The following is a 15423-nucleotide window of genomic DNA, read 5'->3' on the forward strand; positions in this document are numbered from 1 at the left end:
TATTGCAACCAAATATAGGAGGGTGAATATATGGCTGCCAATATATGCATCTAATGTAGGGGGTCAATATAGAAGGCCAATATAGGGGGTAATAGTATGCACTTGTCCCTCCGTATTCACTAGGGTTAGGGGCACAAAACCCCTGTGAATATGGAAAACCGCAAAAAACAAAAACACCATCTTTTTACTTGAGAGGGCACCTCTCTAGGAATGAATAGGTCCTCCAGTGCAACTCTGTGGTCTACATCCGACGGACGCCGACCATAGAACTGCCCTGGATGCCTAGCAGAGTATTCTCTCTAGGAATAATCTCTTTGTCTTTCCGTGCAATTTTTAGTTAAAACTGACCATAGAGTTGCCCTGGAGGACCTAGAGATTCCTAGAGAGAACATAATATTAAAATCCGCAAATATGGAGGATTATGTATTTATTTCTCCAGTGTGGGTGCAGCGTGCCGCTCTATCCATCACTAACTCTATGGTCTCCCGGCCGTTGCACTTCCGGTCCTCCTGACAACCACTTCCGTTTTCTGAATTTCCTTGCCTAACTCCCTCCCTCCCCGAAGGGAAGCGGAAGCTTTTTTGTTTTGGTGGCGCTAAGCATTGTGGGAAGGCCGGCGTCGTCGTCGTCGCGCGGCTCTCTGGCGAGGAAGAAGGAGAAGGAGAAGGAGGAGAGGCCTCGGCGGGAGCCAGGAGGAGGGAGAGCGGGACCCTCTCTCTGCGGTCGCCCTTCGCGGACAGGGCAAGTCTCCCGAGGGAGAGGGAGAGGGAGAGGGAGAGGGAGAGGGGAGGGGGTCCATTCAGCCTCCATGGAAACCTGGCCCCTGAGAGAATACAACGCTTGCCTTCCCCAAGGGCCACTCGCCAAGGATGGGATTATTGCTCTCTCTCTCTCTCTCTCTCACTCATCTGCCCTCCCATTCCATCTATCTATCTATCTATCTAAGCACACACACACGTAATATACATACATATATGTAGAATACACACACACAATACATATATAACACACACACATTTATAATATACATATATGTATTATAATATGCATATACACATGCATACATTATATATATATGTGTGTGTGTGTGTGTATAATACAGTGCAGATGGCCTCAGTTATATATATATATAAATATATAGACATACGTATATAAAATACACACACACACATATATATAACGTACACATATAATATAGGTACATATATGTGTAATAATACACTTATACACATATATAAATACATATATATATGTATAACACAGATATATAATACATACACACATATAATAGGCATACGTATATGTATAACACACACACTCACACATAATACACACATATATATAAAACATACAAATAATACACACACGTATATAAAATACACATATATAATACATACACACATATAATACACAAACACGTATGTAATACACACACATATGATATACATATAACACATGCACACACATATACACAGTCAGTCCTCCTTATCCACAGATTTTCTTTGCATGCATTCAGGCATCCATGGCTTGAACATATTGTTTAAAAAGTATAAATTCCAAATAGCAAACCTTGATGTTGCCATTTGATATCAGTGGCACCATTTTGCTCTGCCACTGTATTTAATGGGACTTGAGCATCCACGGATTTTGTTCTCCACACTGAGAGTGGTTTTTGCCAGTGCCTTCCTCTGAAATAGAGCCTCAGTAGCACCCTGTGTGTGTGTGTGTCTGCCCCCTCCCTACACACACACACATCTATATAATACACACGCACATAGAAAAACAAACAAAATGAAATAAAATAAATTTTTTCTATTTCAGCCCCACAACTCTGGAACCCTCTCCCTAAAGAGCTCCGTGCGACTACCTCCCTTGATGCGTTTAAGAAGAATTTAAAGACCTACTTATTCCGCCAGGCTTTCCCCCCATGAGCCTTGTTGTCACTCTTTTCCACCTGGTGATGCGATGTATTCCATCTCTTCAGCCACTTGTATGGGGTGTTGTTGTGTGTTGTTGTTATTATGTGATTTTCTGTATTGTAATGTTGTTAGGGGTATGCTGGGGTTTATGATGTTTTAACTGCTTTTAACTGTCTTTTCCACTGTTGTACACCGCTGTGATCTATGGAATCGCGGTATATAAATAAATTTTATTATTATTAATTAAATAAGGAAGAAAGAGAAAGAAAAATAAGGGAAAAATCAGTTCAAGATGTGTCTGCTTCACTTATCTGCTGCAAAAGTGGCATAGGTGTGTTGTTGTTGTTGTTGTTGTTGTTGTTGTTGTGTCTTCAGGTTGTTTCTGACTGATGGTGACCCTGAGGTGAACCTGTTATGGGTTTTGGGGGAGAGGTTTTGGCAAGATTTGTTCAAAGGGGGCTTGCCATTCCCCTCCCCTGAGGCTGAGAGAGAGTGACTTGCCCAGGGTCACCAAGTGGGCTTACATGTATGTTTCTGGGACCTGAGAAATCATCAAGGCTGGACCCATGGACATGAATGCTGTCGATAGCTCTTATTGTGTTTTCTTTAAAAGAGTCTTTTAGAATTAAGAGAGAAGAACAGCTTTCATGTGATGAATACTTCCTCAGTAGGGCTAGACCTATCGTCTACCTGTTTGTGTGTGTTCTGGTCACCTGTCGACTTAAGGCTATGCATTTCATAGGGTTTTCTTAGGCAAGGAATACTCAGAGGTGGTTTTGCCAGTTCCTTCCTCTGGAATATAACCTCTATAGCATTTAATATAGTTTTTGTGGGTTGTTGTTCTTATTGTTGTATGCTTTCATGTCTTTTCATTGTGCAAGTCTTATCAAGTTGTTTCCTTATGGAAATCCTAAGGGTGTTTTCTTGCCAAGATTTTTTCGATGGAGGTTTGCCATTGCCTTCCCTGTAGGCTGAGAGAGTGTGACTTGCCCAAGGCCACTCAGTGGGTTTCATGGCTGATCTGGGAACTGAACCCCAGTCTCCAGAGTTGCAGTCCCAATACTCAGACCACTAGGCCACCCTGGCTCTCCCTCTCTCTCTTCATATGTCTGTGCATGTGTATATATACAGGGAACAAGATGAGATGAGAGACAAATCTCTTTCACACACACACACACACACACACATATATATGCAAACTGCACATGGTTCTGTTTCTCTGTATTCTTACTTCACAGCGGCCTCTTCTGATTATAAACTGCACCAAGACCAAAGCTTATAACATGTTTACACTTGATGCCCTGTTGTGGATTTACATCTCTGGCAGAAAGGAAGTCCAGGATCACCTTTGTCCAAAGGAAGGAGGTCCTGGCCATAATGGTGAAGTCACGAAGCCTCTCATGCAGGAGTATTTCTCAGTCTTCCTCAGCAAAGCCATAACAAATTAGCTGCTGTGTTGACTGGAAGCATCTGAGTATTGCAGTCCCAAAAAGTATATCTTCCAAACTCTGACTCTGAAAAGCTTTATTTCTCAAACAAATTTTAGGACATACCATTTAGCTCTTACCATAAAGAAATGAACAAAATATGAATGAACATTATCTATAATAAAGAATTCTTAATTATAAATAACGTTGATTCATATTTTGTTCATTTCTTTATGGTAAATCTTAATTACGATGAGCAGAATGACCATACGTTACTCTGATAAATGAATCACAGTTGGCAACTTGAGAAAATGGTTAGTAATGCTGTGTTTTATTTATCATCTGTATGGCATTTTTCATTTTTAATGAAATCTTAAGCAAAGAACTTTGTTGTGTAAACTGTGCTGTCACTAAAGCTGTGTTTTTAATGTATCAGCTATAAAATACTTTAGATATGATATTCAAGCCATTTTCTTTAGCCTATATGTATAATTTTGTGGGGTTGTTTTACTGAGGTTTTCTATTCAGAAAAAAAAATCTTGTGAACTTAGTTGTGTGCTCGGTTTGTTTTGCAGTTATTCTGTATACATGTTAGAGATGTAAATTTTGTTTAAATGCTAAGGTTGTTATCCAATTACTTTTACTTAGGCATAATTTCCACTGAGCTCAGTGGGAAGTATGTTGTTTTTGACTAAATATAGAGGTTGTAAAGATGCTTGTTATATAAATTATTTCATAGTTAACTTTGGAGTTGCTGAAATATTCATGTTTCATTGCCTAGAAATACCATGTTTGGTCTCGTTTAATGAGATTATGCAAGAAACTAACTCATTTATTTCATTTCTCCACAGAATATTTTTTCCTGGCTTTTACAAAAGTTGGAATTCCTATCAAGATTGTCATAGTTCATAGAAGCAGCAGTCAGAAGCAGAGTGCTCCAGGAAGACTTGTATTTTCTGCTTTTTGAGTCTCAGCTGTGTAAATGCAGCTGACATTCTTGGTCCGCCTTGCACACTTTTACAGTGGCCCTGCAAATGTAATTTATATTGTTTACAATTAGAGAAAACAAGAACTGTGCGATTAAGAGAGGGATAATATATTATGAACATATATGGTGACAAATTTTAACAGGTCTTAAAGACAAAGGCCTTGCAATATGTCTCTGAAAGCTGCTTTTGGGATATAGTTAAAATGATCATTTGTTCAAACAAAGGAACAGTTTTCTACCAGTGTCTACAAGATAGATAAGCATTTTTCATTATTAGCTTGCTAGCTTCATTATTTTTGTAGCCATGGCAGCTGCTACAATAGTTCACGATACCTCCGAAGCTGTGGAGCTATGTGCTCCATATGGGCTGTACCTTAAGCCAATTACAAAAATGACAATCAGTGTGGCACTTCCTCAGTTAAAGCAGCCAGGAAAGTCTATTTCGAATTGGGAGGTGATGGAAAGACTGAAAGGAATGGTGCAAACACATCAGTTCTCAACATTACGGATTTCCAAAAGTACCATGGATTTTATCCGCTTTGAAGGAGAAGTGGAAAATAAGAGCCTGGTTAAATCCTTCCTTGCGTGTCTAGATGGCAAAACTATAAAACTAAGTGGTTTTTCAGACATTCTGAAAGTTCGTGCTGCAGAATACAGAATTGATTTTCCTACTCGACATGACTGGGATTCCTTTTTTCGTGATGCAAAAGATATGAATGAAACTCTACCAGGGGAAAGACCTGACACTATTCACTTGGAGGGTTTACCTTGTAAATGGTTTGCACTGAAAGACTCTGGCTCAGAAAAGCCAAGTGAAGAAGTTCTTATTAAAGTGTTTAGCAAATTTGGGGAAATTCGTAATGTGGACATACCCATGTTGGACCCATACAGGGAAGAAATGACTGGAAGAAACTTCCATACGTTCAGTTTTGGAGGCCATTTGAATTTTGAATCTTATGTTCAGTATGTGGAATATGCAGGTTTTATCAAGGCTATGAATGCATTGCGAGGGATGAAGCTGATGTACAAAGGTGAAGATGGCAAAGCAGTAGCTTGCAACATAAAGGTGAAGTACTGTTGAGCTATTCCTGGCATGTATTTTTAGAAAAAAATGTTGGATGCAATTTTCCTATGTATTTGAAAGAGCTGGTCCAAAATTAGCAATTTTAGGCTCTTGTGGTGTTATGTATTGTCATAAACTGGATTAATTGTTCAGAGAGTTGGGGAAGGGAGAAATAGTAGAAGTACCTGTATCATCTTTATATCATCTTTATGTTATCACAAATGCTGTGATAGCTTCTCTCACGTTTTCATAGTTGTGGAGTCTATCGTCACCCACTGAGGCTGAATGGTGAAAGATTCAGGACATAGAAAGGAAAGTAATTTTTCAACCCTCACATAGTTTAACTACAGGATTTGCAGTCACAATATGTAATGAGGGCTGCATACTTGGGCAGATTTAAAATGGACATAGATATATTGATGAACTACTCATCAGGACAGCTGTGTATCTTCTTCACTATCAGATGTAGTATGCCTGTCTATCAGTTGCTGGAGAATGTAAGGTCGGGGGGAGGCAGTAGCACTGAAGGTCTGCTGGTGGGCTTCCTCTAGGCCAGGGGTAGGCAACCTTTTTGAGCTGGAGGCCGGGTTGCTGTCCCTCAGACAACTGGGGGGCCGAAGAAGGGGGTGGAGCCTCATGCCGGGGGTGGAACTTCCACCCTCCAGGGGCGGAGCCACATGCCAGAGGCAGAGCTTCCGCCGAAGCCCCAGAGAAGGAGGAGGGGTGTGCTGACTGATATCATCATCATCATCATCATCATCATATTCATCACCACTATCACTGTTACAGCAGGCCTTTTAGCATTAAAAGTACCGAAAATACTCAGAAATGCACTTTGGAAAGTCACACTGTCTCACCTTCAGAAATAATAAAAATACTGAAATAAAATAAAAAGCAATAATAAAAAATGAAATAAAATAAAAAAACAATAATGAAAATACTGAAATAAAATAAAAAGCAATAATAAAAATACTGAAATAAAATAAAAAGCAATAATAAAAATAATGAAATAAAAAGCAATAATAAAAATACTGAAATAAAATAAAAAGCAATAATAAAAATAATGAAATAAAATAAAAAAGCAGTATTAAACATACTGAAATAAAATAAAAAAGCAATAATAAAAATACTGAAATAAAATAAAAAGCAATAATAAAAATACTGAAATAAAATAAAAAAGCAGTATTAAAAATACTGAAATAAAATAAAAAAGCAGTATTAAAAATACTGAAATAAAAAACAAAAATAAGTATATTTTTAAAAATTAATAAAAAAAAACCAAGGCAGACCTGAAATGACTCACCTTTCCAATTCCTCCTCCTCCGCTTTCTCATCCTCCTCCTCTTCCTCGCGCTCCTTCCTGGCCTGAGGGAGCCTAGGCCCCAGGCAGGCCAGGGCTGGAAGCCAGCGGCCCCGCTGGCTTCTCCCTCGGCCTGAGCGGAGCTTAGGCCCCAGGCAGGCTGGGGGGAAAGCCAGCGTCCCCGCTGGCTTCTCCCTCGGCCTGAGCGGAGCCTAGGCCCCAGGCAGGCCGGGGGGGAAGCCAGCGACCGCGGGGAGGCGGGGAAGGTGGCGCGGCCGCGTGCAGGAGGCACCGCCTCCACCTTCGTTTCCTCTGCCCCAGACCTCGCTGCCCTCCTCTTCCTCCTGCTCCTCCACGCTCTAGGCCAGTGGATCCCAACCTTTGATCATTTGTTCTGGACCTCAGATCCCAGAAGCCCCAACCAACTTGGCCAACAGTCAGGAATTTTTGAATCCAAAGTCCCAAAACATCTGGAGGACCAAAGGTTGGGAATCACTGCTCTAGGCAACTGGTTTGCCACTGTGTGAACAGGATATTGGACTAGATGGACCTTTGCCTTGATGAAACATGGTAATTTTTTATATTCTTATAGCTTACAATAGTGTACTTATTGTACAAAACATTATATATGTCATTATTCAGCAAGGGGTTGGCACGATGTTATTGCATAGGGGAAGTGGCTGACGTGCCGCAGGCGGCAGTACACATGGGACACTCCCAGGGCCCTTTTAAACAATGGATCAGGATTGCCAGTGTGCATTAGTACACTCCAGTTCGCCTTGGGACATCTTGCCAGTGCCCTGATAAGCATATTCGCAATTCACTATCATGGTTCTGTAGCACCTATACTACGGAGCTAAGTAAACTTAAAGTTACATGATATAGGCTGTGATATAGAATTACAGCTGACATTTGTAACACACCCATTCTTTTCTGAGAATAAGCCCTTGACCTTAATTCATGGCACTGCCTCCTGCACTTCAAATTCCTTTTGTTGTTTGTATAGCCACTCCTGCTGTAAATGAAAGTGATCAAACAGCATGTATCACCGTACTGCTAATTTGTAATAAGTCAGGGTTCTTTTGAATCCCTGGTTTGTTGTATCTGATAAATACATTTACAAGAATTAGAAGATGATGAAACTACATAAAGAAATTCATTACATTAATATTTATTCATGAGAGAAAGGCACAATGCTTATATTAATATCAGAATATATCATATAAGAAACCTTTAGATGCACATTCAATTTCACTAATCTGGGGATTTTTAGGTTACATTTGTATTGGCTTTTGAAGGGATGCGAAGGAGCCAACAAAAACACTATCATTTTCTTTCAGTTATTGGCTACTTCTAAATTACACTTCTCTCTTTAATGTTCTCACAACTGTATTTACTGGAGCTAGCTCCAAGACAAGTGTGCCTAAGGAAGCAGATACACTGTTTTGAAGACCATGTTTACTTGTATGAATGTGCCCATCACTTTAGAACTGCAACAGAGGTCCTGCTCATGTGATTTTTAAAAAGATTTTATGTGTTCCTGTTTGTTTGGGGTTTAGGGTTTTTTTTAATCATTTCTGGTGATATTCTCTTTTTGTACATGTTGGAAGATATTTACGCTTTACTTTCAATTTGGATAGTATGTTAATGCTGACGTTATAGTTCATTCTTTTAATGTGTAACATAACATTCTTGTTTTTGTTTGGAGTCAGCCTTGAAAAGTTGTTAGAAATATAAGTAGCAAGTACATTTCTATACCAATTATCAGTGCACTTAAGCACTCCCAAGGTGGTTTACAATGTGTAAGCTAATTGCCCCCAACAAGCTGGGTACTCATTTTAGGGACTTTGGAAGGATGTAGGCAGAGTTGACCCTGAGCCTCTGGCAGGTATTGAACTCACAACCTTGTGGTTTGTGTGTCAGTGGCTGCAGTAAAATTTAACCAGTGCGCCACCAGGGCTCTTATAAAAATAAACATGTAGATGCAGAAGTTCTGAAATACTATTGATGATTATATAATCTGCTGTTGTGCACTTCCAAATTATTTTTAACTTACAGTGAACCTTTTACAGGGTTTTCTTAGCAAGTTTCTTCAGAAGGGGTTTGCCATTGCCATCCTCTGAGGCTGAGAGAGTGTGGCATGCCCAAGATCACCCAGTGGTTTTTATGCTCAAGCATGGAATCGAACCCTGATCTCTAGAGTATAATACAGCACTTAAAATGAAGTGTTTTAAGTACCTTAAGGGGGGGCCAGGCTGTTGCATGGAAGAAAAGTGAGGGGATGGAAGAAGTTGTTGTTAAAAACAACATTAGTGTCTCAGATGTTCCCAAGTTTTTACCCTCAACAACATGTAATCCACTCTACAAAATGTAATTAATTGAGGTAATTTAATGGCTAGCTGACAACATGGTATAGTGGTTTGAGCATTGGACAGGAGCCAAAACCTGTCCAGGGCTTGAATCCCCACTCAGCCATGGAAACCAACTAGATCACTTTGGGAAAGTTACAATCTCTCAGCCTCAAAGCAAGGCAAAAGCAAACCCTCTTTGAACAAATCTTGCCAGGAAACCCCCATGATAGAGCCTCCATAAGTCAGAAATAACTTGAATAACCACCAACAACAAATTTAATATATTGATGCTTTTAAGTTTAACCCCCCCACACTAATTTTCTTTTGTCATTGAAAGGTTTCATTTGATTCAACAAAACATCTGAGTGATGCTTCAATTAAGAAACGTCAGCTAGAAAGGCAAAAACTTCAAGAGCTTGAAAAACAAAGAGAAGAACAAAAACGTAAAGAAAAAGAAGCAGAGGAAAGACAAAAAGAGGAGGAAAGGTATGTCTTATTGCTTTCATTTAAAATGATAAACTAGGCTTTTATGTATTTGTAAAATCTATATATTTGTTGGGATTTTGGTATATTTTAGGCAGTTTACTAGTAGACTTTCAAAATCTTTTGGACATTTTAATTTGAACTTCATGAAAAAGCATGTTGTAAGGAATCATTAGCTGGCAAATAAAATGGGAGCATACCTGTTAAAAATTCTTATCCTTATAATCAAGAACCACAATATTATACTAATGGCTTTTGATTCTGATAACAAAATAAATTCAGAAAAGTAACAGTTTGTGGAGAAAGTATTCTACACACAACTAATAAATCCTAATCTGTTAAAACCAAATTGACTTTGAATAAGTATCTTTAATGAAGCTACTGGTCTAGTGCAATTTGACTAACTATTGAGCTAACAGTAACCTGTAATCTCTGGTATAATTATTTCAGAATATCCACTTTGGTATTTTGCTTCTGTATGTGGCATGAAGATTGCTGCCTCAGGCATTTTGTAAATTTTTTGGTCCATCTCATTTATCAAGGCATTAGATTAGTTATAATGAACAATGAGTGTTTAGCTGTTATTGAGGACTGCAAGGAAAGGAAATATTATTATGTCATTCAGTTAAATTCTGAAATTATACCTATTTTGATTAATATAATGTGCATCCTCAGGAAACAAAAAGAACTTGAGGAATTAGAAAGAGAGAAAAAGAGAGAAGAAAAATTGAGGAAAAGAGAGCAAAAACAAAAGGATCGTGAAATTCGTAGAAACAAAAAAAGACTTGAAAAAATACAAGCTGAAGAGCAAAAAAAGCTGCAAGAAAAAATAAAACTAGAAGAGAGGAAACTTCTCTTAGCTCAAAGAAATCTTCAGTCCATTCGCCTAATTGCTGAACTGCTGAGCAGAGCCAAGGTAACTTATCTTTGGGGGCCTGTTTCCATGCAAAAGTACTGTTTTAAAGTGCTAAAAATGTGAATTTGTTAAATATATGGAGAAATGTATTATCATCTGTCATTTTTGACTCCTTGATGGCTATCCTACATCATGGTTTCATGCATAAATCCTCACATGAATGACAGCATTCCACAATGGGCTGTGTGTCTGCTTGTACATCAGACAAAATGCCTGCTTCCAGGAGGAATGTACGGACGTGGACTCCAGCCCTGGTTTTATGCTTTTCAGTTGTTATATAATTTGCCAATTCAGTTCATGTGTTTTAGAGTGCATCGATAGTCGGAATTGCACTATAGCTAATAGCACTACCAGTATCTGGAGAAAACCAGAATTGGTTCCTGTTATCCATGCACTAGTTACTTCAACTGGTACAAATGCAGCTACTGCCCAATTTAAAATGCTTGTATAGGACTTCTAAACAGTGTGAGTCCGTGTTATTTGAAGGACCACTTCCACCTCTGCTAACTTGACTGCACTTTGTGATCAATACTGGAGCCATAACTGTGCCTGATTGTAAGATCAGTTAGATTGGCCAGTGCAATTGCCACCCCCCCCCCCCCCCGAGCAACATTCTGATTAGTACTTGTCAGTCCCCATCATTACAAGCAAGCTCTAAAGACACACTTGTTTATCTTGATCTGTAAAGACTCTATTGGAACTATGTACATGAAGCTGTTTGATTTCAACAGTTAATTATTCATTCTCTGATTTTATCATGATCTTACTATATTTGGTGGTTTTAGGTTTCATATGGGAGGATTTATGTAAAAGGCTGCACTTTAAAATCCTTTGTACAGCTGTAATCTGTACGTCTGAGACTGATAGCAAGTAACCTAGAGCATGAAGGTGTCCCACTCTTTGCAGCACCATTGTCTTAGTTTCTCCAGCAAGCAAATACTGCATGGCACTGGCACGTTCATAGAGCTGTCCATGGGCTGATTGCAAAACTTATTTGAGTATACAGGAGCGCAGTTGCATGTTGATGTTTGTATTGAGGAGGATTTTATGTATGGCTTTGCCAGGCTTGGCAATCTTAGCTCACTGCTTCACCAGTTCTACCATACATAGTTTGGCAACTTAATGGAATACTGTCTGTGTATAAATTAATTTCTGGTAATTTACAGATAATAGCTTAAAACCCTAGTAGAATCCTCAGGCTGCTCAGTCAAAGAGAATAAATACATGAAATCCTTCGTCTTCTACTTTTCTGGATTAGGAAATTCTTGAAGCTTGTATTTAAGGTGTTCCTGGACTTCTGTAATATATTGTATCAATTAACCTTTCATTCCTGAGGTCATTGTAGTGGTTAGGATTGCTTTCTAAAAAGTGGCCTGGGTTGAACGTATTTCTCAGAAGCTATTGGATGATAATCAAGGAATGGAAATTGAAAAGCCCCACATATGCAAAAGGTTGCTTTAGTTTTTCTCTCATTTAGAGTATTTTTATGAGATTTCCTTCTTTTCAGCAATTCTCTGACTTTGTTACAGGACAAATGTGTTTTCTTATGAATGTAGGAATTAAAATATATTTTCTTCTTCCCTTGTTTTTCTTAGACAATAAAACTTCTGGAACAGGAGCACAATGAGGAAAAAGTTCGCATTCAGCAGTTGGAAGAGAGAAGGGTGCTGCAGGAAGCTGAACTCCGAAGAGTAGAGGAAGAAAAGGAGAGAGCTCTCGGACTGCAGAGAAAGGAGAGGGAGTTGCGTGAAAAACTGTTAAGTAACCTCTTGAACAAGAAAATAGAAGCAACCCATCTAAAAAAGACTGTACCTAGTACACTGCAGTGTATCCCTTTGAAAACCCCTGCAAGTTTTTCTCTCTCTATGGTACCTACCTCAGTTCAGTCCATCATGACTAAACCAGTTCTGCTCCCTCAGAGCACCATAGCAGCTAATGAACATCTGGGCCATCAGCTCAAGTATTTAAATGGGAGCCTTCATGAGGATGTTCTTGTCAAAAACCCTAAGATTAACATAAGTAACAGAGACACAGTTTCTGATGAAAGTAGTACAGGTGTCCTTTCATGCATCACAGCAAATCAGCAACATAAGAACTCAACAGACCACGAACTGAACATCTACAAAAAGGAATTCATATCAGAACAAGGCAAGTGTAACAGAGAACCCAGCAGGGGAAGAAGCGACTCATGCAGAGAGACACAGAACCATCACAGCAAAGACAAAATTGGAAAAAGTAGGCATAAAAGAGACTTGAGTAGCGAGGATGAAAAATGCAGAAAAGAAAGACGCCTGCATAAAAAATACTCTACAAAAATTAGCAGTCCTCACCATAGGAGTTCAAGTCGAGAACATGCACGACATAGACGGTCCTTGAGTAGAGACAGGGAACAGGATAAAAGAGGACGTAGCCATGGTCACAAGAACACAGGCAAGAAACAAAAACACCAGAAAAGATCTTTGAGCCACCAGAGAAGCACTTGGAGTAGGTAATAGAGAACTTTGTTTTTTATAAGGGCTATGCCAGACAGGACTGGAGTAGATTTTTCCTTTCTGCCCTGGAAGGGGGAAAAAACTGATTGGAAAATTTACTTGAATATAGTTTATGGAGTTAAGAAACATATAAACATACCTTTCAGAAATATTTTTGTGACTTCTTATCTGTCAACTCTGTGTTGACACCCAGGAATTCTAGTCATTCTTGTCCATGCTTTTTATCTGACAACTAGCCCTCATCAGGCCTTCATCATTTCATTTATTTTTTTTACAAAAAAATCTTCCACTGGACCCCTTTTAACAATCACAGCAGTCTTTCATAAGACATAAACTGGCATGTCTGTGTTTCTGATAAGAGATATAAACTCGATGCGGAGCTGCGTACTTGATTCATAGAACTCAGTAATTCCTTTCAAGGTTTTTTGCTATCTCAATTGGTGCTAGATGCAACCATATTTTTATACAGTGCTGTAATGATGCCTTTGCTCTTTTTGACAACTACATACTTGATAGCTTGTTACAGGGCCTGAATGGTCACAGTGTTTGCAAATTTACCTGTTTCTATTCTGTTCAAAATAAAGATGCCAGGGTTTTGGAGCCTCTGAGAAAATTGACACAGGGGTTGCTGTTGCATTAACATTTGACTAATTTTTTTCAAACTATTGGCTGTTGTCTACATGCTATTTTGCAGACATCTATATTTTGAAAGAGGGACCTTCCTGATAAAGTATTTTATGTGCAATGTTTAGCTTGTACTTTTCTCTTTTTATAACACCTTTGCTTCTAGAAATGAGGCTCAGGAATTTCCCCAAATAGTACTGCAGTGCAAAACCAGCTTTTTTACCGTCTCATGGTAAAACCACAGAAGCCATTGCCAGTGAACCCAAACTGCTGTTTTATGTTTCGGTACATTAAAAATCTATACATATGCATTATTAAAACGTTTTGCTTTGTGTTTTGTTTGAAAAATTATTTATTATACTCTATTGTACCAGTTGCTTAATAATATCACTAAATATTATATGAAAATATATCTTAACATCACTTCACAGGAAAAGGAAGCCTTGAATTTTATTCAGCTTTTACTGCTGTGTCTCACTCCCACCTCCAAGGCAGGAATTTATAGGCAGATCTTACATGAAGAGTCTTTATATTTCTCTTTACAAACAACTTTACTGCAAGTCAAAACTGATCTTGGATAAACTGCTCCAGACTTTTTGTTTGTTTTTAAACAATGCTTTTTTTTTTTTTTTTTTTTTTTTGTTCTACAATTATTGGGAACTTCTCGTTACCTGTTGAGTTTAACATAGGTATTGTTTTGTGAAGAGGCAGAATTTGGCCTAAAACATAGAGTCCATGTGGGTTATTGCTATGCTAAGATTTTTGTGATTCTTTTTAAATTCTGTGATGTCTTGAGATAGTGTGCCTAGGCCAGGATTCAGAGCTAAAATATTCCCATGGACACAGTAGGCTTTACATAAGGATTGACTTACCGATCAGCAATTTTCAGTAGATCTACTGTACTTGATTTGAATTAGAGGTATTCTAATTCAAATCCACAAAGAGCAACTTCTTTGGAAAATGGGTTTCAATCAACATTTAGCTGGGAAGCCCAATCAGTTAATTTGATTTAGACATACTTAGTTTTGCCTATTTCAAACAACATCATGCTGGTACTGTGGATAAAATAGCATAAAGTCCATGTAGTGCAAATTGAACTTGGAAGAAGGATGGAATACAAATGTGTTAGCCTCTGTGTTTCCTAACATAAAATGTTGGTTTACTTCCAAAAATTAGGTGGAATGAGCTCTGTGTGTGTTCTCTAGATTGCATTGTAGAGGAGCACACATAGTCCCACAGTTCAGTTTCCTGAGAAGAGTAGCACTAAGTTTTCTTATGAAGCAAATTTTAAACATTCAAGCCTACCTTCAATATCCTCAAAAGACTTCTGTCACTGTTCCTTGGAAGAATATGGTTTCCTAGTTGATTGCTGAAGTTAGTACAAAGTGCTTACCACTCTGATATGTGGCATAAATGGAAAGGAACCTTACCAGAGGCCCAGGCAAAAGAATTGCATTGTCATACATAAGAATCTAAGAGGCACGCTGGATCAAACCAAGACCTTTCTAGTCCAGCATTCTGTTTTCACAATGGCCGCCAGATATATGTGGAAACTTCCAAGTGGGATGTTGTGCAGCATCCTCCTCCTGCTCCCTAGCAACTAGCATGCAAGGGAAGGCCTTGGATGGCATCCTTTTGATTAGTCCACACAAGAGTAGACCTATTCAACCAATTGTTGAATGGTGAGCCATAGATAAATGTAATTGATTCAGTCGATTTTACTCAGGATTAACAATTAAAGCTCATGTCTGATACTGGAGCTGATCTGTAGTCATCCTGACTAGTAGCCATTTATGTCCTTAACCTCCATTAATTTAGCTAGTCCTTTATAAATCTGCCTTGGCAATTCCTTAGTTAAAA

General features: G+C 38.7%; 1 protein-coding gene across 1 annotated transcript; it reads left to right on the plus strand.

Annotated features, from left to right (window-relative positions):
• The first annotated feature begins 566 nt into the window (after positions 1–566).
• Positions 567–13883, plus strand: AKAP17A (A-kinase anchoring protein 17A). Its single transcript, XM_089511551.1, has 5 exons — positions 567–741; positions 4198–5400; positions 9386–9534; positions 10207–10447; positions 12043–13883. The coding sequence occupies exons 2-5, from the start codon at positions 4639–4641 to the stop codon at positions 12937–12939; spliced, it is 2049 nt and encodes a 682-aa protein (XP_089367677.1). The 5' UTR covers positions 567–741; positions 4198–4638; the 3' UTR covers positions 12940–13883.
• Positions 13884–15423: the final 1540 nt, after the last annotated feature.

This window comes from Sceloporus occidentalis, unplaced genomic scaffold, assembly GCF_023333645.1.
Source record: "Sceloporus occidentalis isolate IW3139 unplaced genomic scaffold, rSceOcc1.0.p SCAF_2, whole genome shotgun sequence".
NCBI classification, from domain to species: Eukaryota; Metazoa; Chordata; class Lepidosauria; order Squamata; family Phrynosomatidae; genus Sceloporus; species Sceloporus occidentalis.